The 26094-nt window shown below is 42.8% G+C and overlaps 1 protein-coding gene across 1 annotated transcript in view; it reads right to left on the bottom strand.

Moving 5' to 3' along the window:
• The window catches only part of LOC129697937 (serine/threonine-protein kinase 24-like), a 52890-nt gene that overhangs the window by 11102 nt on the left and 15694 nt on the right, over positions 1-26094 (bottom strand). The window contains 4 exon segments of the mRNA XM_055636673.1: positions 3759-3916; positions 3996-4104; positions 5361-5417; positions 23766-23996. Coding sequence (XP_055492648.1) covers positions 3759-3916; positions 3996-4104; positions 5361-5417; positions 23766-23996 — 555 coding nt within the window.

Genomic DNA, 26094 nt, shown 5'->3' with positions numbered 1-26094 from the left:
TTAAGGGGATGGGGTCAAAAAAAGAGGAAGTTTTTTAAATTCGAAAGGTTTAACAAAGATACAGAGGTTTAAGAGGAACCTCGTCAATTGAAGTAATTAACACTGGTGATACAATCGTACTGCGATGGGACATAAGCCCTTAAATAAGCCTTTAAGTCAATAAGAACATGTGTGTCAGGCAGTTGTTCATTGACTCCAGCTCGGGATTCAACACCGTCATCCCCTCTAAATTTAATCAGTAAACTCAGCGAATTGGGTCTCTGCTCGTCCCAATTCAATTGGATCCTCAACTTCCTCATCACCAAACCACAATCATTACAAATTGGCAACACTTCCTCTTTGATAACAATCAACACCTCAAGGCTGTATACTCAGTCCCCTGCTCTATTCTCACTATAACCATGACTAAGTAACCAGACACAGCTCCAAAGCTATCTTTAACTTTGCAGGCAATACCATTGTTTGTGAATAATGGGTAACTAATTACAGGAGGGAGATTGATATTCTGATTAAATAGTGCCAGAAAAAACAATCTTGATCTCTACGTTAGCAAGGCCAAGGAACTGATTGTTGACTTTAAGAAGAGAAAGCTGAGGATCAATGACCAACAATCACCAATAGGACGATGGAGGACAGAATTGGCAGCTTCAAGTTCCTGGACGTGCATATCTCTCGAGCTCAGCACATCACAAAGAAAGCTCATAAATGCCTCTACCTCTTTAGAGATCTGGTTTGTCGCCAAATACACTATTGAACTTCCACAGGTGTGCAGTAAAGAGAATACTGACCTGTCGCATCACAGTCTGCTTTAGTAACTCAAACACTAAGGAACGAAGGCTGCAGAAAGTGATAAAGATTGACCAGACCATCACGGGTTATGACCTCCGCAATAGTCGAAGGGTATCTACAAGAGGAGCTGCCACAAAAAGGCAGCTAATATCATTTAAGAGCCACACCACTCTGGACACGCTCACATTTAACTACTACTAAAAAGGAAGGTGGGACAGGAGCCTGAAAACCGTGACCTCCAGGTTGAGCTTCTTCCAGGCAACCATCAGGCTCTTGAACACTGCACAACACTAACCACAACCCTGCCTCAGCAACTAGTCAAGTCAACTTTATTTGTCACATGCACATACAAGATGTGCAGTGAAATGAAAGTGGCAATGCCCGCAGATGGTGCAAAAACTACAGAACAGAATAGAACAGAATCAGTATTTACATGTTAGAAAATATTTTTTTACAAAAGACACAACACAACAGGAAATTAGTACAGTAAATTAGTCCCTGGTGAGATAAGAGTTTACAGTCCTGATGGCCTGTGGGAAGAAACTCTGTCTCATCCTCTCTGTTTTCACAGCATGTCAGTGGAGGCGTTTGCCTGACCATAGCAGCTGGAACAGTCCGTTGCTGGGGTGGTAGGGGTCCCCCATAATGTTGCTGGCTCTGGATCTGTACCTCCTGGTGTATAGGTCCTGCAGGGGGGTGAGTGTAGTTCCCATAGTGTGTTCGGCCAAATGCACTACTCTCTGCAGAGCCTTCTTGTCCTGGGCAGAGCAGTTCCCAAACCAGATTGTGATGTTGCCGGACAAGATGCTTTCTACAGCCCCAGAGTAGAAGCACTGAAGGATCCTCAGAGAGACTCTGAATTTCCTCAGCTGCCTGAGGTGGTAAAGGCGCTGCCTTGCCTTACTCACCAGTGCGGCAGTGTGTGTTGTCCATGTCAGATCCTCTGTGATGTGGACTCCCAGGTATTTAAAGCAGCTCACCCTATCCACAGTAGCCCCATTTATCTCCAATGGCGTGTACGTCCTCGGATGTTGTGCCCTTCTAAAGTCCACAATCAGCTCCTTAGTTTTTGTGACATTCAAGAGGAGGCTGTTGTCCTGACACCAGATTGCCAAGTCAGCCACCACCTCCCGGTAGGCCTTCTCATCGCAATCGGAGGTCAGGCCCACCACCACAGTGTCATCAGCAAACCTGATGCTGGAGTTGGAGCTGAACCTGGCCACACAGTCATGTGTGTACAGGGAGTACAGTAGAAGGCTAAGGACGCAACCCTGGGGGATCCTGTGTTCAGGGTGAGGGGGTTGAATGTATGTCTCCTCATCTTGACCACCTGGGGCCTGGGGGTGAGAAAGTCCAGCACCCAGGCACGCAGGGGAGTGTTAAGCCCCAGTTCCAGCAGCTTCTCAGCAAGTCTTGAAAGCTGAGCTGAAGTCAATGAACAGCATCCTCCCATATCCCCCCTTCTGGCTGTCAAGGTGAGAGAGAGCCGTGCGCAGAACCTGGGAGACCGCATCGTCCATGGATCTGTTCGGACGGTATGCGAACTGCAGCGGGTCCATGTTGCGAGGGAGGAAGACGCAGATGTGGTTCTTGATCAGCCTCTATAAACTATAATCTACTGTGGACTTTGTTTTGATTGCAGTTTGTACTTCGATCTTGCATTGTCATGGTCTAGTCACCTTGTATTACTGATTATTAATTTATATTATTGATTATTGCATATTTATTTGCGTGTTATTGCAATAATAGGCTGTTATAGCTGCAGCAAATAAGAATTTAATTGTTCCATTGCTGGTACAGATGTCAATGAAACAATCTTGACTCTCTTAAGTCCCTGCCAACCATTCAACCATTTGTTTACATTCATCCTGCATTTATCCCAGTTTTTGTTTCTTTTCCCTCACTTCCAGATTTCACAACAAGCCAATTAAATATACCAATTGGATGTCTTTAGCATTTGGGAGGAAAGTAGAGCATGCCACGGATATCCACGTGGTCATAATAAGAGCATGCAATCGCCATACAGACAACATCCAAAGTCGCGATTGAACCTGGGTCTTTAGCAGTGAAGTAGCAGTTTTGCTCGCTGTGGTGAAACCAGGAATATGCAAGAGGACAACATTTGAGGAACAGAGAAAATATAAAGCTTTGGAGGATGCGATGAGGTTTCACAAACAGCCACAACGGCACTTGACCACGTGGACACAAAAGGGAACAGCATGAGTTAGGGCTTGAGTTAGGGCTTGAAAGGCAGAGTATTGGATAGTTCACAAAGGGTGGTAGCCAAAAGGCAAAATAGCGATACTGATCATGGCATCAGTCAACGATAGGCTGAGGCACAGGAGAGGTTTTATCAAGTATTGCTGGACCTAGAGATCTGGGAACATGCATACAAATTCCCACCACAATAACTGTTGGAGAATTTATATTGTTAATTAAATAAATTCAGAATAAAAAGATGCCAGTAATGGGGTGCATGAAACAACAGGATTGCTTGAATACTCATCTGGTATAAAATATCAAAATGTATTTTAGAAAAGGAATTCTCCCATCCTAGCCTACACTTGACTCCTTAAATAGAGTCTGAAATGACCCAGGGGGTAAGAGTTAATAGGAATCTTGAGGGGTAACTTTTTCACACAAAGGGTGGTGGGTGTAGGAAATGAGCTGCCAAAGGAGGTAGCTGAGGTAGGGACTATTGCAACGTTTAAGAAACAATTAGAAAGGTACATGGATAGGATGGGTTTAGAGGGATATTGCTCAAATGCAGGCGGGCGGGACTAGTGTAGATGGGACATGTTGATCGGTGTGGGCAAGTTAGGCCGAAGGGCCTGTTTCCACGCTGTATGACTCTAAGCCACCAGCTCAAGGACATTTGGGACCAAGTAATAAATGTTAACATTGCGAGCAAAGCCCAACAACACGGGGTGATGACATCCAGAAGTAATCCATCCAACAGCTGTTCGTACCTTGGAATCGTATGCTGACTGTTTGATAACTTCAGGTGCCATCCAGAACGGTGTACCCACAAAAGTATTTCGCTTTATCTGTGTATCGGTCAGCTGGCCAGCAACTCCAAAATCTGCCAGTTTCACTTCACCTTGCTCAGACAATAAGACATTGGCCGCTGGAAAAAGGTGAAAACACGATCAACAAGAGATTCCTGCACACTCATCAGATTGAACATTATCTCTGTATTTTCTTACCTTTGATATCCCTGTGGATTTTCTTTTCCGAGTGCAAATATTCTAGACCTTTTAATATTTCCCTTAGTATTGTTGCAATCTGATATTCATCCAGTGATCCAGGTTCTAACTGCAGAGGAAAATATACAATAACACTGCATAAAAGGAAAAGTTTACTGAATGTTTCATAGGAGTAGGTCGTCATTCTGTCCCTCGGGTTAGATCACGGTCTTCATTTTAATACACCTTGATTCTATGAATCCTTTCATTGACTTGCCCAATGAAAATCTGATCGCCTTAAATTGGAAGACTTCAATTGACCCCTAAACATCAAGTCTTTTTGTGGAAAGAGATCCAGCTTTTCACTACCATATTTGTGAGATAAAATGTTTGGTGACCTTGCTCCTAAACAACCTGACTCTAGCTTTAAGGTAATGACTCCTTTTTAACTCTCCCTTCTGGAGGAAATAGTTCTTCCCTCCAACCCTATCAAATCCTTCATTAGCTCCAACGATCACCTCTTAATGCCTCACACCAAGGAATACAAGGCAGTCAAAATGTAGCCACAATCATCTCTTTCACTGCAACTCCTCCAAAGCCAATGTATCTTACCTGAAGTAAGCTAAGTGGGCAGTGAGCCTATCGAAATGAATGGTGCTTGTACATCTCCACCTTGAACATATTTTTCTATTCCTGTCATTTACTTATAACTTCCCATTCAAATCTATTAATTCCATCTATATTTTAAAAACTTTCCATTACTTACACATTTCCAATGCAAATATTATATTGCATTTCTTTACGACTTAGAATAATCGACCCATTAATTATTTTCTATTAGGGCAAGCCATAAATCCCAGATTTTTTCCCCGGAAACTTATTCTCTTTCATATGCTCACTAATTCTCCCGAATGTCACACCATCATATACACTCAGTTTAAAATAGACGCCTTGGGCTGCAAAAGAAAACTGGAGCACCCGGGTGAAATTCTTGTGGTGACAAGAACTAGGTGCAAACTTGACACAAACAGCGCCAGAGGCAAGGCTTAAACCCAGATGACTGGAGCCGTGAGGCAGCAGCACAAATGAGTCAAGGCGATAAAGAGCAACCTCCTGCCCTCTTGGAGGAAAATATACTTCCTATTACAATAAGGATGAAATAAATGTAAATTGCTCAAACTTTGATTTTGTCAATATACTTCTAAAAATCCAAATACTTCACTGACTTACAATCTCCATTGCATTGTACTGCAGAAAAATGGTTTAAAAGTAACAAAAAAAAAGCAATCTATAACATACTGAGTAGTTTCATTACTCCAAATCCGGCCGAACATGTCCCAGATTTCCATATGAATATTTAATTACAATTTTTTTTCATGTACTTACCAAATCTAAGGCAGAGCCACCACCTAGATATTCCATTATAATCCACAATTTTGTATCCTGTGCATGAAAGAAACAATTATCGAATAAAGATACTTATCGTGAATGACGTTAACAAGGAACATTAAGCACTGGACACTTACACATCTCTGATCTCCGTCACTCCACCATTGGCAGACATGCCATGGGGTTATGCAGGCTCAACTTGCCCATGCCAACCAATACGCCTCATCTAAACTCGTCCCATCTGTCTGGTTTTGGCCCATATCCCTCTAAACCAACCCTATCCATATACCTGTCTATATATTTATTTAACGTTGCAAAAGTACCTGCCTCAACTACTAGCAGCTTGTTCCATATAGCACCAGCCTTTGTGTAAAAAAGGTCACCCCACGGATTTCCATAAAATCGTTTCCCCCTCACCTTAAACCTATGTCTTCTGGTACTCTGTTCCCATACTCTGGGCAAATGACTGCGTTTATCCAATCCATTCCTCTCACGATTTTGTACGCCTCTCTAAGATCACCACACATCCTCCCGCACTCCAGTGAATAAAGCCCTAACCTGCTCAAAATCTCCCTATAGCTCAGTCCCTCGAGTCCCGGCAACATCCTGCTAAATCGTCTCATAGTCCTTTCTAAGCTTGACAAAATCTTTACGAAAACATGGTGAGAAAAAACAGAGGGATAGTCCCAGTCTCAACTACCTCCTCTGGCAGCTTGTTCCATACACCCACTTTACTTGTGTGAAAAAGTTACCCCTCGGATTCCTATTAAATATTTTCCCCTTCACCTTGAACCAATGTCCTCTGGTCTTCGATTCCCCTACTCTGGGCTAAAGACTGTGCATCTATCCGATCTATTTCTCTCATGATTTTGTATATCTCTATAAGATTTCTCCACATCCTCCTGCACTCCGTGGAATAGAGACTCAGCCTACTCAACCTCTCACTATAGCTCACACCCTCTGGTCCTGGCAACATCTTTGTAAAATGTGGCCTCACCAACGTTTTATGTAACTGTAACTCGACCTCCCAACTTCTATAAAGCTCTCCACATCTTGAATTGTCTCTTCTCTACGATTCTCTGTTGGCTACCTGCCCTAAAAATTCATTCATCATGCACTAAGGCTGCACTCCCACTGATGGGGTTTCTCCCAATTCTCCATTGGATTTGATCATGCTAATCCTTTGTTTGCATACTGATACTGCATGGAAACAAACCCTTCGGCCTACAAAGTCTGCACCCGCCATCAAACACAATTTATATTAATTCTATACTACTCTCATTTTTATTTTTATTATTATAATTTTCATTCCCACATTCTCATCCACACCAGAGTGGGGAGAGGAGCTAGGTGTAAACTTGACACATTCTCATTCTACCACTCACCTGCGCACTACGGGCTATATATAGTATTCAATTAACCAGAGCACTCGGTAGGAACGTACGCAGTCACAGGAGAATGTGCAAGCTCCACACTGACAGCAGAGGTCAGGATTAAATCTGAGGCACTGCTGTGTGGCAGCGTCTACTAGCTGCAACACTTTGAGGCCCGTGCTCTAGATTTCCTTGAGTGTAACTACTGCATACCCATTCCAGCTCACTCACACTGAGTGAGTTTGCGGTGCTAGCATTGTTTTGCAGGAGAAAAGATAATATAGCTTATTAAAAATCTGGCATAAAATTCATACCCGTGAAAATTGCAATGCTTTCTACACCTCTAAACCCTTGCCACTTTTCATTTCACACTGGAATTTCCATCCATTTGTTAATTGCTCTATCATATGTAACTGATTTGAGTCAAATCAATAACATATGTCCATCAGATGTCATTCAAGCAGCACTGAGGGCAAGAAAGGCACTATAGTACTGCAAGTCAAACTGTTATTAACACAAATAAAAAGGTGACCAAAGAGATTTGTAAATTTGTTCATGGCCGTGCAATAGGCTAAATCATATTACAATAATTTAAATCACATTACAGTAATTTAACCTGTAATAATGGGTGGTGGGAATATGGAACGAGCTGCCAGAGGAGGGAGTTGAGGCAGGTACTATTGTTATTTTTAAGAAACATTTGGACAGGTACATGGATAGGGCAGGTTTAGATGTCTATGGGTCACGCGCATACAGGTGGGACATGTTGGCTGGCGTGGGCTAGCTGTGCTGCCTGGATTAGAGGGCATCAGCTATAAGGAAACGTTGGACAAAACCTGAATTGTTTTCTCTGGAACATTGAAGGTTGAGGGGAGACTTGATAGAAGTATAAATTTGGAGAGGCATAAACAGAGTACAGTCAGAACCCTTTTCCCCAGGGTGGAAATATCAATGACTAGAGGTCATAGCTTTAAGGCCACAGGGAGAACAGTTTAAAATGGACATATCGGGCAGGCAAGTGTCTTTACACAGACAATAATGACGACAGGGTGAGCAGTTTAAAATGGACATACAGGGCAGGCAAGTGTCTTTACACAGACAATAATGGGTGCCTTGATCGCATTGTCAGGGGTGGTGGTAAAAGTAGATACGATAGTGGCATTTAAGAGATTTTTAGATAGGCACATGGATGTGCAGGGAATAGCGGGATATAGATCATGTGCAGACAGAGGAGATTAACCTTGCATAATGCTTGGCAGAAGGCCTATTCCTGTGCTGCACGGTTGTGTGTGTTCTATGCTAAACCCTGGATTACTTGGAGTAGCATGGGATATGGAGCTGAAATTACCATCAGGTTTGTCATGATTTTATAGAATGGCTAAATTATATACTCCTGCTCCTGATTCATATGCCAGCAGAGAGAGGTAAGCAAAAGGCAGCACGGTTTGAATTTCATAATAACTTTAAAAAAAATGTTATGACAACAGATATTGTAATTTGGTCAAAACAATGGAGCAAATATAAGGTTCAGGAAGCTGAAATCAGGCAATGCTCAGTTTAGTTTATTGTCAATTGTACAGTAAAAAGCTTTCGTTCCTTGGGATGTTCAGGAAGCAGGGAAGAAGCAAGGAATTGGGAGAGCTAAAAGGGGATGCGATGTCCATGGCCGGAGGGATTTTGGAGAACCCAAAGGCATTTGATAAGAAAACTAGAAGCAAGAAGGTAGCTAGGGAAAACATAGGTCTGCCGAAGGACAAAGAAAAATTATGCATTGAACCAGAGAAAGTGAATGAGGTCCTAAATAAATACTTAGCATGAGCTTTCACCAAGGACTGATATGTTGACATTCCAGGGCATATTAGTATTGAGGAGGAGGTAGTGTCAGAGGTCTTGAAAAACATGAAGGTAATTAACTCTCAGGGCCTGATAAAACTACCGTGGAATATTGAGGGAGGCAGAGGAGATTGCTGGAGCTTTGACAATGATTTTTACACCCTTTTTAACCACAGGAAAGGTGCCAGAAGCCAGGAAAATAGCCAATGCTATACCCTTTTGTTTAAGAAAGGCTCCAGGGATAATCCAAGAAATTACAGGCCAGTAGGGAAATTATTGGAGTAGATTCTTAGGGACAGGATTTACTCACTTTAGGAAAAGCATGGCCTTACTAACGATATTCAGCATTGGTTTGTTTGTTTGGAAAGGTTCTGTCTCACAAATTTGTTAGATTTTTGAGACGGCAATGAAGATGGTTGATGAAAGTAGCAAAGTGGATGCTGTCTGCATGGACTTGAGTAAAACATTTGACATGCTCCAGGATATTAAGTCACACAGGATCTCTGACAAGTTGGTAACATGATATAAAATTGGCTTGGTGGTAGGAAACAAGAGGGTAGTGGTGGAGAGGCGTTATTCTGACTCGAGGTTTATGGCCAGTGGTATTCCGCATGGATTTATACCGAGACCACCTCTTCCTTAATGATTTGGATGAAAATAGACACACAAGAGTAAAACACAAAGTGCTAGAGGAACGTAGCAGATTAGACATCACCTGTGGAGGAAATGGACAGATTACGTTTTGGATTGGGACCCTTCTTCAAACTGATTATAATAGTAAGGCGGAAAAAAATGGAAGTGGGAAAAAGTCTGGCAAGTGATGGGTGAATATAGGTGGGGGGGGGTGGGGGGGGGGGAGGTGGACGATTGGACGATAGATGGAGTAAGTGACAAAGACTAGAGGTGAAAAGGAGTCAAAAGATGTCAGATAAAGAGAAAATTGTGAAATGTGAAGAAAGGATAAGGTGGAAAGGGACAAGAAGAGGAGATAAAAGGGAAATAAGGGACAGGGATAGGAGACAAGTGTGTGAATGAGGAGAAAGGAGCAGGGTCCAAAGATTGATAGAAAAACAACAGAGTAAGAAATGGGGTAATACAAAGGAAAATTGGATTGGGGGGAGGAGTGCAAATGAAGGAACTGATTGAAAGAGAAGAGAAGCCCACTGTTATCTTTCCAGGGGTTTCTGGTCTTTAGAAGCTTATTATTGAGGTATTCAAAAAGCTATCATATTGAATAATTTCATATCATTTTGGTCTCCTAATCTGAGGAAAGACATTCTTGCCATAGAGGGAGTACAGAGAAGGTTCACCAGACTGATTTCTGGGATGTCAGGACTTTCATATGAAGAAAGACTGGATACTCGGCTTGTACGCGCTAGAATTTAGAAGATTGAGGGGGGATCTTATAGAAACTTACAAAATTCTTAAGGGGCTGGACAGGCTAGATGCAGGAAGATTGTTCCTGATGTTGGGGAAGTCCAGAACAAGGGGTCACAGTTTAAGGATAAGGGGGAAATCTTTTAGGACCGAGATGAGAAAAACATTTTTCACCCAGAGTGGTGAATCTGTGGAATTCTCTGCCACAGAAGGTAGTTGAGGCCAGTTCATTGGCTATATTTAAGAGGAAGTTAGATGTGTCCCTTGTGGCTAAAGGAATCAGGGGGTATGGAGAGAAGGCAGGAACAGGATACTGAGTTGGATGATCAGCCATGATCATTTTGAATGGCGGTGCAGGCTCGAAGGGCCGAATGGCCTACTCCTGCACCTATTTTCTATGTTTCTATGAAAGCACTGTCTGGCATCTCAAAATTCCACAAGTCATGGTTAATAAACCTGGGCAACACTGCTGCCGCAGTCCAGGCCTTGCAGTTTTGAGGGAATCACTTAGCAAACATTCTAAACAGATGGCAGCTACCGTCCAGTGGCACCACCGTTATTAAGTACTTTGAGAGATTGGCGATGGTGCACATTAATTCGAACCTGGACATAGGAATCAGTATCCCCATCTGCGACTTGATCCTTGACATTCTCTCTAAGATCACCACACATCCTCCCGCACTCCAGTGAATAAAGCCCTAACCTGCTCAAAATCTCCTTATAGCTCAGTCCCTCGAGTCCCGGCAACATCCTGCTAAATCGCCTCATAGTCTTTTTTAAGCTTGACAAAATCTTAACGAAAACATGGTGAGAAAAAACAGAGGGATAGTCCCAGTCTCAACTACCTCCTCTGGCAGCTTGTTCCATACACACACTATCCTTGTGTGAAAAAGTTACCCCTCAGATTCCTATTAAATCTTTTCCCCTTCACCTTGAACCGATGTCCTCTGGTCTTCGATTCCCCTACTCTGGGCTAAAGACTGTGCATCTATCCAATCTATTTCTCTCATGATGTTGTATACCTCCATAAGATCTCTCCACATCCTCCTGCACTCCGTGGAATAGAGACTCAGCCTACTCAACCTCTCCCTATAGCTCACACCCTCTGGTCCTGGCAACATCCTTGTAAAATGTGGCCTCACCAACGTTTTATGTAACTGTAACTCGACCTCCCAACTTCTATAAAGCTCTCCACATCTTGAATTGTCTCTTCTCTACGATTCTCTGTTGGCTACCTGCCCTAAAAATCCATTCATCATGCACTAAGGTTGCACTCCCACTGATGGGGTTTCTCCCAATTCTCCATTGGATTTGATCATGCTAATCCTTGGTTTGCATACTGATACTGCATGGAAACAAACCCTTCGGCCTACAAAGTCTGCACCCGCCATCAAACACAATTTATATTAATTCTATACTACTCTGTATATTTTTATTTTTATTATTATAATTTTCATTCCCACATTCTCATCCACACCAGAGTGGGGAGAGGAGCTAGGTGTAAACTTGACACATTCTCATTCTACCACTCACCTGCACACTACAGGCTATATATAGTATTCAATTAACCAGAGCACTCGGTAGGAACGTACGCAGTCACAGGAGAATGTGCAAGCTCCACACTGACAGCAGAGGTCAGGATTAAATCTGAGGCACTGCTGTGTGGCAGCATCTACTAGCTGCACCACTTTGAGGCCCGTGCTCTAGATTTCCTTGAGTGTAACTACTGCATACCCATTCCAGCTCACTCACACCGAGTGAGTTTGCGGTGCTAGCATTGTTTTGCAGGAGAAAAGATAATATAGCTTATTAAAAATCTGGCATAAAATTCATACCCGTGAAAATTGCAATGCTTTCTACACCTCTAAACCCTTGCCACTTTTCATTTCACACTGGAATTTCCATCCATTTGTTAATTGCTCTATCATATGTAACTGATTTGAGTCAAATCAATAACATATGTCCATCAGATGTCATTCAAGCAGCACTGAGGGCAAGAAAGGCACTATAGTACTGCAAGTCAAACTGTTATTAACACAAATAAAAAGGTGACCAAAGAGATTTGTAAATTTGTTCATGGCCGTGCAATAGGCTAAATCATATTACAATAATTTAAATCACATTACAGTAATTTAACCTGTAATAATGGGTGGTGGGAATATGGAACGAGCTGCCAGAGGAGGGAGTTGAGGCAGGTACTATTGTTATTTTTAAGAAACATTTGGACAGGTACATGGATAGGGCAGGTTTAGATGTCTATGGGTCACGCGCATACAGGTGGGACATGTTGGCTGGCGTGGGCTAGCTGTGCTGCCTGGATTAGAGGGCATCAGCTATAAGGAAACGTTGGACAAAACCTGAATTGTTTTCTCTGGAACATTGAAGGTTGAGGGGAGACTTGATAGAAGTATAAATTTGGAGAGGCATAAACAGAGTACAGTCAGAACCCTTTTCCCCAGGGTGGAAATATCAATGACTAGAGGTCATAGCTTTAAGGCCACAGGGAGAACAGTTTAAAATGGACATATCGGGCAGGCAAGTGTCTTTACACAGACAATAATGGGTGCCTTGACGACAGGGTGAGCAGTTTAAAATGGACATACAGGGCAGGCAAGTGTCTTTACACAGACAATAATGGGTGCCTTGATCGCATTGTCAGGGGTGGTGGTAAAAGTAGATACGATAGTGGCATTTAAGAGATTTTTAGATAGGCACATGGATGTGCAGGGAATAGCGGGATATAGATCATGTGCAGACAGAGGAGATTAACCTTGCATAATGCTTGACAGAAGGCCTATTCCTGTGCTGCACGGTTGTGTGTGTTCTATGCTAAACCCTGGATTACTTGGAGTAGCATGGGATATGGAGTTGAAATTACCATCAGGTTTGTCATGATTTTATAGAATGGCTAAATTATATACTCCTGCTTCTGATTCATATGCAAGCAGAGAGAGGTAAGCAAAAGGCAGCACAGTTTGAATTTCATAATAACATTTAAAAAAATGTTATAACAGATATTGTAATTTGGTCAAAAAAATGGAGCAAATATAAGGTTCAGGAAGCTGAAATCAGGCAATGCTCAGTTTAGTTTATTGTCAATTGTACAGTAACAAGCTTTTGTTCCTTGGGATGTACAGGAAGCAGGGAAGAAGCAAGGAATTGGGAGAGCTAAAAGGGGATGCGATGTCCGTGGCCGGAGGGATTTTGGAGAACCCAAAGGCATTTGATAAGAAAACTAGAAGCAAGAAGGTAGCTAGGGAAAACATAGGTCTGCCGTAGGACAAAGAAAAATTATGCATTGAACCAGAGAAAGTGGATGAGGTCCTAAATAAATACTTAGCATGAGTTTTCACCAAGGACTGATATGTTGACATTCTAGGGCATATTAGTATTGAGGAGGAGGTAGTGTCAGAGGTCTTGAAAAACATGAAGGTAATTAACTCTCAGGGCCTGATAAAACTATCGTGGAATATTGAGGGAGGCAGAGGAGATTGCTGGAGCTTTGACAATGATTTTTACACCCTTTTTAGCCACAGGAAAGGTGCCAGAAGCCAGGAAAATAGCCAATGTTATACCCTTTTGTTTAAGAAAGGCTCCAGGGATAATCCAAGAAATTACAGGCCAGTAAGGAAATTATTGGAGAAGATTCTTAGGGACAGGATTTACTCACTTCAGGAAAAGCATGGCCTTACTAACGATATTCAGCATTGGTTTGCTTGTTTGGAAAGGTTCTGTCTCACAAATTTGTTAGATTTTTGAGACGGCAATGAAGATGGTTGATGAAAGTAGCAAAGTGGATGCTGTCTGCATGGACTTGAGTAAAACATTTGACATGCTCCAGGATATTACGTCACACAGGATCTCTGACAAGTTGGTAACATGATATAAAATTGGCTTGGTGGTAGGAAACAAGAGGGTAGTGGTGGAGAGGCGTTATTCTGACCCGAGGTTTATGGCCAGTGGTATTCCGCATGGATCTATACCGAGACCACCTCTTCCTTAATGATTTGGATGAAAATAGACACACAAGAGTAAAACACAAAGTGCTAGAGGAACGTAGCAGATTAGACATCATCTGTGGAGGAAATGGGACAGGTTACGTTTTGGATTGGGACCCTTCTTCAAACTGATTATAATAGTAAGGCGGAAAAAACTGGGACAAAGTCTGGCAAGTGATGGGTGAATATAGGTGAGGGGGGGGTGGGGGGGGGAGGTGGACGATTGGACGATAGATGGAGTAAGTGACAAAGACTAGAGGTGAAAAGGAGTCAAAAGATGTCAGATAAAGAGAAAATTGTGAAATGTGAAGAAAGGATAAGGTGGAAAGGGACAAGAAGAGGAGATAAAAGGGAAATAAGGGACAGGGATAGGAGACAAGTGTGTGAATGAGGAGAAAGGAGCAGGGTCCAAAGATTGATAGAAAAACAACAGAGTAAGAAATGGGGTAATACAAAGGAAAATTGGATTGGGGGGAGGAGTGCAAATGAAGGAACTGATTGAAAGAGAAGAGAAGCCCACTGTTATCTTTCCAGGGGTTTCTGGTCTTTAGAAGCTTATTATTGAGGTATTCAAAAAGCTATCATATTGAATAATTTCATATCATTTTGGTCTCCTAATCTGAGGAAAGACATTCTTGCCATAGAGGGAGTACAGAGAAGGTTCACCAGACTGATTCCTGGGATGTCAGGACTTTCATATGAAGAAAGACTGGATACTCGGCTTGTACGCGCTAGAATTTAGAAGATTGAGGGGGGATCTTATAGAAACTTACAAAATTCTTAAGGGGTTGGACAGGCTAGATGCAGGAAGATTGTTCCTGATGTTGGGGAAGTACAGAACAAGGGGTCACAGTTTAAGGATAAGGGGGAAATCTTTTAGGACCGAGATGAGAAAAACATTTTTCACCCAGAGTGGTGAATCTGTGGAATTCTCTGCCACAGAAGGTAGTTGAGGCCAGTTCATTGGCTATATTTAAGAGGAAGTTAGATGTGGCCCTTGTGGCTAAAGGAATCAGGGGGTATGGAGAGAAGGCAGGAACAGGATACTGAGTTGGATGATCAGCCATGATCATTTTGAATGGCGGTGCAGGCTCGAAGGGCCGAATGGCCTACTCCTGCACCTATTTTCTATGTTTCTATGAAAGCACTGTCTGGCATCTCAAAATTCCACAAGTCATGGTTAATAAACCTGGGCAACACTGCTGCCGCAGTCCAGGCCTTGCAGTTTTGAGGGAATCACTTAGCAAACATTCTAAACAGATGGCAGCTACCGTCCAGTGGCACCACCGTTATTAAGTACTTTGAGAGATTGGCGATGGTGCACATTAATTCGAACCTGGACATAGGAATCAGTATCCCCATCTGCGACTTGATCCTTGACATTCTGACCAATAGTCCACAATCAGGGAGGAAAGGCGACAATTATCCTCCACTATAATGCTCAAGGTGCCCCACAAGGATGTGTTTCCCGCCCCTTACTATATCCCTTCTAGACTCACGACTGTGCGGCCATATTCATGCTCTGAGTCCATCCACAGGTTTGAAGATGACACCACTGGGTGGGCCAGATCGCGAACAATGACGAGGCGAAGTACAGGAAGGAGATAGAGAGCTTAGTAACACGGTGCCAGGACAACAATCTTTCCCTTAACGTCAGCAAGACGAAGGAGCTAGTCATTGGCTACAGGAAGCATGGTGGTGTACATGTCCCAGTCAGCAACAATGGTGCCAAAGTGGAGATGGTTAAGAGTTTCATGATCCTAGGAGTAAATATTATCAACATTCTGTCCTGGACCAACCACATTCAAGCTATGGCCAAAACAGCACACCAATGCCTCTACTTCCTCAGGAGACTAAGGAAATTTGGCATGTCTCCAACGACTCTTACCAACTTCTACAGATGCGCAAAAAGTATCATGTCAGGTTGCATCACTGCTTGTTTTGGGAAAGGCTCTGCCCAAGACCCTAAGAAATTAGAGTTATGGATGTGGCCCAGTCCATCACACAGATCGGACTCCCCACCACTGACTACATCTGCACTTCACGCTGGCCTGGAAAAGCAGCTAACATAATCAGAAACCTTTTTCACCCTGGTCATTCCCTCTTCATTCTGTTCCTGTTGGACAGAATATACAAAAGCCTGAAAAGAGAAGGCTGTTTTCGATAGGCAGATGATTGGATGAAGGCCAGATAATTATTTTTTAAAAGATGATGCAAGACAAAACGATTGAAGAGTTGCAAATTGTGAAACTAGAGGAAGGAATACAGGTTGAGGGGAGGGGAGAAATGGATGGGAGGCCAGGTGGGGCACAGGGGAGGTGGAGAGGTGGGTATGAAAGAGGGAATTGGAGGATAAGGAAGGGGGGGGGGGGGGGGTATGAGGTGCTGTTCCTCCAGTTTGCGTGTTGTCTCGCTCTGGCAATGGAGGAGGCCCAGGATAGACAGGTCAGTATAGGTTTGGGATGGGGAGTTAAAATGGTTAGCAATAGGGAGATCTGGGAGACCATTGGTGGACCAAGTGCAAGTGCTTGGCAAAACAGTCGGTCCACCAAGACCAATCTTTTCTGCTTTGTTTCCACAATTGCGTAAATATGGATGAGTTGCTGATTTGTGGTTTAAAAAAAAATTGGACAACATATCAGCTTTGTCAGTAGGAGAGACATCCTGAGGAGCTTGGAACGAGCTCTTAGAACAGGGCAGTCTTCATGTTCCCACACTCGTCTTCCACAGGAATCCACAACAGCAGAGGTGGAAATTCAGTCGCAGTGCCACGTAATATGTGACACACCCCAAACCAGAGAAAGGACGAGCAGAACACCAACCTATACTTCTGCTGCTCGCAGGCTTGGCCACCCTTAGGCAGGGTGCTCCACACCACTGCTGCCTCCAGTCTTTATTTGGTTATATTCCCACCCACGGGAACCAGTTCTGCAATGCACTCCCTGCGCAATGAAAATTCACTTCTGTCAGACCCTGGATGGTCCCACTGTGCTTTACAGCCATTGAAATACTTGTGGAATGTAGTTACTGTCGTAATGTTATTCTATTCCTACCATGAGCTCCTCCTCTGAACCCATCTTTGGCTACTTTACTTTCCCTATCACATCCTCTTGCCTTGTACCACTACCATTTTTGACATTTAACCTCTCTAGTCTTCTTGATCTTCTAACTTGTGGATCTTTCCTTCAGTCTCCTGTTTCCATGGCTCTGCACTATATATATAACCATATAACAATTACTGCACGGAAACAGGCCATCTCGACCCTTCTAGTCCGTGCCGAACACGTATTCTCCCCTAGTCCCATCTACCTGCGCTCAGACCATAACCCTCCATTCCTTTCCCGTCCATATAACTATCCAATTTATTTTTAAATGATAAAAACAAACCTGTCTCCACCACCTTCACTGGAAGCTCATTCCACACAGCCACCACTCTGAGTAAAGATGTTCCCCCTCATGTTACCCCTAAACTTATGTCCCTTAATTCTCAAGTCATGTCCCCTTGTTTGAATCTTCCCTACTCTCAGTGGGAAAAGCTTATCCACGTCAACTCTGTCTATCCCTCTCATCATTTTAAAGACCTCTATCAAGTCCCCCCCTTAACCTTCTGCGCTCCAAAGAATAAAGCCCTAACTTGTTCAACCTTTCTCTGTAACTTAGTTGCTGAAACCCAGGCAACATTCTAGTAAATCTCCTCTGTACTCTCTCTATTTTGTTGACATCCTTCCTATAATTAGGCAACCAAAATTGTACACCATATTCCAGAATTGGCCTCAACAATGCCTTGTACAATTTTAACATTATATCCCAACTTCTATACTCAATGCTCTGATTTATAAAGGCCAGCACACCAAAAGCTTTCTTTACCACCCTATTTACATGAGATTCCACTTTCAGGGAACTGTGCACAGTTATTCCCAGATCCCTCTGTTCACCTGCATTCTTCAATTCCCTACCATTTACCATGTACGTCCTATTTTGATTTGTCCTGCCAAGATGTAGCACCTCACACTTATCAGCATTAAACTCCATCTGCCATCTTTCAGCCCACTCTTCCAACTGGCATAAATCTCTCTGTAGACTTTGAAAATCTACTTCATTATCCACAACCCCACCTATCTTAGTATCATCTGCATACTTACTAATCCAATTTACCACACCATCATCCAGATCATTGATGTACATGACAAACAACAGTGGACCCAACACAGATCCCTGTGGCACCCCACTAGTCACTGGCCTCCAACCTGACAAACAACCATCCACCATTACTCTCTGGCATCTCCCATTCAGCCACTGTTGTATCCATCTTGCTACTCCACCATTAATACCCAACCATTGAACCTTCTTAATCAACCTTCCGTGAGGAACCTTGTCAAAGGCCTTACTGAAGTCCATATATACAACATCCACTGCTTTACCCTCATCAATTTCCCGAGTAACCTCTTCAAAAAATTCAAGAAGATTAGTCAAACATGATCTTCCAGGCACAAATCCATGTTGACTGTTCCTAATCAGACCCTATTTATCTAGATGCTTATATATATTATCTCTAAGTATCCTTTCCATTAATTTGCCCACCACTGACATCAAACTAACAGGTCTATAATTGCTAGGTTTACTCTTAGACACCTTTTTTAAACAATGGAACAACATGCGCAGTACGCCAATCCTCCGGTACTATTCCCGTTTCTAATGACATTTGAAATATTTCTGTCATAGCCCCTGCTATTTCTACACTAACTTCCCTCAATGTCCTAGGGAATATCCTGTCAGGACCTGGAGACTTATCCACTTTTATATTTCTCAAAAGTGTCAGTAAAGTCTCTTCTTTGAATCTCATAGTTTCCATAGCTACTCTACTTGTTTCCCTTACCTCACATAATTCAATATCCTTCTCCTTGGTGAATACCGAAGAAAAGAAATTGTTCAATATCTCCCCCATCTCTTTTGGCTCTGCAGATAGCTGTCCACTCTGACTCTCTAATGGACCAATTTTATCCCTCGTTATCCTTTTGCTATTAATATAGCTGTAGAAACCCTTTGGATTTACTTTCACCTTACTTGCCAAAGCAACCTCATATCTTCTTTTAGCTTTTCTAATTTCTTTCTTAAGATTCTTTTTACATTCTTTATACTCCTCAAGCACCTCATTTACTCCATGCTGCCTATAATTATTGTAGATCTCTCTCTTTTTCCGAACCAAGTGTCCAATTTCCCTTGAAAACCATGGCTCTTTCCAATTTTTACTATTTCCTTTCAACCGAACAGGGACATAAAGATTCTGTACTCTTAAAATTTCACCTTTAAATGTCCTCCATTTCTCTTCCACATCTTTCCCATAAAACAAACTCCTCAAAGTTAGCCTTTCTCCAATCAAAAATCTCAACCCTAGGTCCTGTTCTGACCCTCTCCATGATTATATTGAAACTAATGGTATTATGATCACTGGTCCTGAACTGTTCCCCAACGCATACCTCTGCCACCTGACCCGTCTCATTTCCTAACAGGAGGTCCAGCACTTGGCTACAAACTGCTCAGAAACATGTTTCAATTTGATGAAGATTATTTGGAAACAGTTTATTTCTCCATTGATCTCTCTTGAGCAGTCCTGCTTACATTTACTTATATCACACATCTGATTATGTGCAATGCTGTTGGAACAGTCTTCTTGGTGATCCAGTGCATGTATCACAATACACATGCAGCACCGAGCAAATGTTACACTGCTGGAGGTGTTGTCTTATCTATATTATGCTACAATTATGCCCATCTCCTCAAATAGAACACTCCATGAGAACAACATCAGATATTTATCTTGCAGCTGCCAAAGCTTGACCATTAAGAAAGCACAAAAATGCTTTCTTGATGCTCTTGCAACAATTGATGTTTCCTGTGGCGCAGTTTTGTGACCACCTATTGTGCTTTATTCCCCATAGCTGACTACATTAACTCACTATATTAACTGCGACTATATTAATATTAATGCACAGGCTGCTTCAAGTCTTTCTGACTTTCACGTGATGTCACATAAACGCAATTTTATTACATGGTACGTATAGCACCAGAACAAGTCGCGCTACAGGAGGTGTCAACTTCTCTTCCAATTCCGACTAATGTCTATAACTTCACTCATTATGCATCTCACCTCTTTGCTCAATCTCGCACTCCGAAAGTGACTTCCAAATTCTCACTACTCTTCGGGGAAAGGAATTCCCCAAGTTCCCTCCTGGATTTACCTGCCTATGGTGCTGGTGTTTGGCTCCATCAATGTGAATTCATCAACTTCTAGGATAGGCAGCAAGGATAAGCCGAGCTACTACAAGCAAGTCAGTTTAACCTCAGGGACAGTCAAGCTTTTGCAAACATTGATTCGTACAGGATTAAGAGTCACGTGAAAGTGGATTAATTGAGGCAAGCCAGAATGATTTATTAAAGGCAAATCATATTTAACCAATTTAATAATTCTTTTGATGAAGTACCGTAGTTGCCAAGGTAATGTAGTGAATGTGGACTTCCAGAAGGCTTTTGTTAAAGTGCCACATAACAGGTTCAACACATTGCATAAAAATGACAGTGATAGCATGAACACAAACATGGCCAAATTACAGGCAACAGAGGGAAATGGTTGGTCTTGCGACAGCAGCAAGGTGAACAATTATGTTTCCCAGGAATCAGTGATGGGGCCATTGCTTTTACGATCTACATTAATGTCATAGACTTGGTGATTGCAAGTCACCGTCTCTAAATTTGCAGGTGCCCCAAAGCATGACATAATTCTGAAATGATAGCGATAAATGGCAACAGGATATTAATATGCCGGTGTAAAGAGCAGACATGTGGCAGATGAAGTTTAATATGCGAGGCGATGCACTTTGGTAGGAAGATCGAGCAGAGGAAAAATAAATCTTAATGCTCGGAAGAGGTGTGAGAGCACAGGGACCTGGGGCATGTATGCAAGTCATTGGAAGAGGCAGAGAAGGTTGAAAAGTAATTAATACAGCATATAAAACCGCAGGCTTTATCGGTAAAAGCACAGTGTGTATAAATCGGGAAAGTCATGTTGAACCCTTATAAAACACGGATCCAGCTCAGCTGGAATGCTGCCTTCATTTCTGGTCAGCTTATTATAGAATGGATGTGGATGTACAGAAGAGGGTGCAGAGGAAATTTAAGAGCAGTATTCCAGGGATAAAGTACTAGATTTACAAAGATAGGTTGGGGGAGAGAATTACCACAGGTGAGAATTGAGCAGCTGGGCTTGTACACTCTGGAGTTTAGGATGAAAGGGTGTCTCATTGAAACATATAAGATTGTTAAGGGCTTGGACACACTAGAGGCAGGAAACATGTTCCCGATGTTGGGGGAGTCCAGAACCAGGGGCCACAGTGTGAGTAAGCCATTTAGAACGGAGACGAGGAAACACCTTTTCTCACAGTGGTGAGTCTGTGGAATTCTCTGTCTCAGAGGGCGGTGGAGGCAGGTTCTCTGGATGCTTTCAAGAGAGAGCTAGATAGGGCTCTTAAAAATAGCGGAGACAGGGGATATGGGGAGAAGGTAGGAACGGGGTACTGATTGGGGATGATCAGCCATGATCACATTGAATGGCGGTGCTGGCTCGAAGGACCAAATGGCCTACTCCTGCACCTATTGTCTATTGGACAGAGTTGGAGTTTGTTCCTGTTGATGGATGAGTCAAGGGCTACCTATCATAGATATAAAACAGTGGGAAAAAGAATTAAGGGGCTGTCTCACTTGTGCGACCTAATCTGCAAGTTTAGAAGAGTGTCTTCGATCTTCAAACACGCAGCATGGTCGACACGAGGTCCTAGGAGGTCGCTGGAACTCTCCTTCATGCTCAAGGAAAGTTCCCGAATACTCCTGGCCTCAGCTAGGTCGCGGAAAAATTTTACTCAAGTAAAATTAGGTCGGCATGGTTCTTTTTGACCTGTAGTGCGGTGGAGTGGGGTCGCTATTTAGTTACAGGCAGTCGAGGGCAGCCGTAGGCAATCTCCTTCGCTGACCGGGCATTTTGATTGACTCATTGGAGTTCTCAGGACCAAGGAAAACCTACCGGTAAGTAAAATGCCCGCTAAACTTTATTAAACTTCTTAAAAGTGTCCCCACTCCTTCTCCCCCCCTTCTCTCCCCTTCTCGCCCCCCCCCCCTCTGCGCTCTCTAAAGGACTTAACGTATACCGTGGCAGCCATTCACCTTCCTCTTCATCGCGAAGACAGCACTTCCCCGCTTTCCCTGGCCCCCGCCATCGCGATGTGTTTGTGTGTGTGCGTGTGCGTGCGGTCGGTCGATCCAGCTCGCGGTTTCAACGCAGACGGCCGATCCAGCTCGAGGCTTTCCAGGCGAGTGCCCTCGAGCTTGAAGGTCGAAGACACTCTTCTTAACTCGCGGATTAGGTCGCCCAAGCGGGACAGCCCCTTTAAGAGTAGCATGAGGAAAACATCTATGCAGAGCTAGAATCTGGAAGGAACTGTCGTCAAGGAATTGTTTGAAAGTACATAGCAAGGAAAAATTGCAAGACTACGAGAAAGAGGCAAAGGGGTGGAAAACGCAAATTGCTCTGTGGGAGACCTAATGTGTATGCAATGGGCTGAATGGTCATCTCCTCCTTACTGTAACCAATGTATGCCTATTTTATCAAGCCAAGAAACATGTCAGATAGGAGTTTGTGTCAGTGCAAACATGTTTTGTTAGCCAGATATAAACAGCATTTGTATTGTATACAACTTTATAGCAGGTGCAAGATGGGAGGCTAACAAGGACAGTACTCATCAAGCCAAGGGGACAATATTGTGGAAAGGGTTTCAGCAGAAGGTAATGGGAAGTCTTGTTAGTGGACAAGGTGTAGTTTCCAGTTCTGCTCTGAGTTGAGCTAAGATTTAGTTCATGCCTGACCAAGTGGGTGACGTGTTGCTCTCTGTAAACATCACCCTCACAAGCAGATATTGAAAGAAGTGGGTTGAAAGGACGATGTGAGAAATTCATTTCAAGTGAGAAGACTAAGTAAAGTTAATTTCATGCATTAGTTTGTTTATTAGCCATGGAACGGTGCTTCTTGGACCAACAGGGCCATGATAAAGATGTACACTACTCAGTGCCCATGTGCAGTACAATTCAACATTTGACACCTACATTTTTGTTTCCTTTGTCACATATATCCTCAATCCATTTAGAGGTTGATTTTCGGGTCAGAGGCTTCTTTATCATTCTAACGTAACTGTTCTCAACTAGCAACTCAAAAAGCAACTGGAGGATCCAATCCAGTCCAATAGTAGCTTGTAAAACTTACCCAGATTGCAAATGAGTTAGATGAGGCATCAACAACCTCTCACCAAATCACCCATAATGATGGCATTAGTTTGGCCACATTTTCATCCAATTAATTTTATTACCTAATTTTATTACTTGTGGAATATTAGCAAAAATACCAATCATCAGAAACAATACCAATCTTAAAGGTACACAGGGGTGCAGTACTACAGCAGTTATATTATTAGACTGATGAGCTCTGGATTTGTGATTTAGAAACATGGACTTAAATCCACTGAATTTGAATTAGCGGTGCACTACATTACAAATGCCCCACCAGCAGAACCTGCAGCAGCTTGGCTTCTGACAAGGCCGAGAGCAGACCAGAGAGACGTGATTCTCATCTTCCCTTTGAAATGCCCCGGAAAACCACACAGCCACATCCCAGGGTTGAATAAATAAAAACATTTCTGACACTCCCAAAGACCAGCCAAGGTAGCATATTTTATCTGAAGAAACCCACCTCCCACTACCACATCATTGAAAGGCCTTACCTTCAGGTAAGATCCATAGTATTTTGTGACAAATGGACTATCACACTGACTCAGGACAGTTATTTCCTGCTGAATATCTTCAATTTCATCTTCAGCTTCTTCGAGATCAATATTTTTTATGGCCACAATTTTTTGAGTCCGATTGTCTATTCCTTTAAAAACTTCACCAAAGGAGCCTTTGCCAATCTTTTCCAGCTTTGTAAATAGTAGCTCGGGATCTGCTTTTAAATTCTAAGGAAAGGAAGGAAACAAATCTGAGAAACACAAGGTGATAATCATCATATTGAAAGAACTTCCCTTTAATTAACACATTTTACAAACTCATCGGTTCAGAGCTGATGAAATGAAGTCAGTGTTTTCATTTGGGAAATATGGCAGTTAATTTGAGCAAAGCAAACTCCTGTAAACAACTTGGTGATTTTGACAAGGTCATGACTTTAGCTGACTACATACAGATCCTCCCCAGGTTACTCACACCCCATACAAATGAACGAGCTTTTGGGAGACAGGCGGGATGGATTTGCCAGCTACGGGACTGCAGGCATCATCTGCCACCTGAGAACGCTGCTCTTGAGCACATTTCCGACGTAACGTGGAGAAGATCTGCAATAAACATTGGCCAAGGAAGAGCTACCTTACGCTTCATTAGGTGACAAGGAACTTTTCACCCGAAAGAGCAGATCCAAAATCTGTTTGTGCTAACCATCCTAAAGCACTTCAAGTTATCAAATAAAATCTGAAAGTTACCTGAGATATACTGGAACAACCAGTCACTTGGTCAATGAGGGTTTGAAAGGTATTTTGCAGAGAAAATTGAGGCAGAGAGGTTTACGGGCAACCCTTACGTGAATGCTGCTTGGATTGCAAATATTCATCCTTACAGAATTCACAAATCACTACCAAGAACTTAGGATATGCAATGCAATTCACTCTCATGGAATTTATGTAAAAAGAGTAAATTAATCAACCATTTTTTTTCTGAACTCGTGATTCTTTATGCATAAGCAGATGACGTAGCTTCGCATTGCAGTAAAACAAAATACAGACCATTTTCTACAAGCTCACCATTCCACAAGCACAAGTAGCACCAAAGTCGCTTGTGCAGAGTTAATTCCAAGCTTGGGGTTGGGGCCGAAAGGTCTAAATGTACAGTGACCAATGATTGCATTTCTGTGCGTTCAGGAAGGCAGCAGAGGAGTGCCAAGATCTCAGTTCCGCAGAGCAGCGGGGAAACTACAAGGTTGAGGGGGCAAGACTTTCAAGAGATTTATAAACGGGTGAGAATTTGCAGAGGAATACTGCAAACACCACTGGAGTTTCTGTGCCAGCTTGAAGCCCTCATCTGGGTGCTGTCACAGCTGTGAATAACATATTTTATTACAAAATATTAGTTTGAAATAAAGCCTATCCCACTCTGCCCCCTCCCCCCACCATACCTATCATTGTAGACACATTAATTTCTTGCATTTTAGTAACACAAGGTAATGGGAGCCAGATTTTTTTAAGTTTCACCTGAATGGACTCGTATTGCACAAACGCGAATAGCGCATTTGTCTGCAGAATAGGTATAAAAATGTTTGTGAATTTTTGTACTAATTACTTTATCACTGTAAGTAATTTTTTTGAAAGGCATTAAAAGTGTGCTTTTGAAGACCTAAAATGAAGTCCTCATAACATATGAAACGACTGTATTTTAACCAGGTTACACAGAAAAGCTGGAGAAACTCAGCGGGTGCAGCAGCATCTATGGAGCGAAGGAAATAGGCAACGTTTCGGGCCGAAACCCTTCTTCAGACTGATCGGGGGTGGTGGGTCGGGACAAGAAAGGTTCTGTATGGCTAATAATTGTGTTCTAACACATTGTGTGTAGGATTAGATGTACACAAATCTAGCGCAGGTAAAATACCTAACTTTGTCAATGTTTACCGAGCTGACCATGCGACTTAAATAAAGTCGAAATCATCCAAAGCCCTGCCACCGGATCCACCAATCGTGCTCCAGCAACAAATGTAGACATCTCAGCCTAGTTTTCAAATCCTTCCACGACCGTGACCCGTATCTTTCTATGTAACCGACATTAAAACGCGAGGCCATTCAGCCCACTGAGTCTATGTCAGCTCCCAATGGAGCAATCCTTTCAGTCCCATTCCACCCCTCCATATTTCCCTGTAGCCCTCAACTTATTCTGCCTAACATGCCCTCTTATTCTTTTTGTCACTTACATACACTAGGGATAATTTACAGCAGCCAATTAACCTAACTACACGCTGTTGGGATGCTGGAGGAAACCAGAGCACTTGGGAAAACCCCACATGGTTACAGGGAAAAC

The sequence above is a fragment of the Leucoraja erinacea genome, chromosome 6, assembly GCF_028641065.1.
Source record: "Leucoraja erinacea ecotype New England chromosome 6, Leri_hhj_1, whole genome shotgun sequence".
In the NCBI taxonomy this organism is placed as follows: domain Eukaryota; kingdom Metazoa; phylum Chordata; class Chondrichthyes; order Rajiformes; family Rajidae; genus Leucoraja; species Leucoraja erinaceus.
This window is presented reverse-complemented; position numbering and strand designations above follow the sequence as displayed.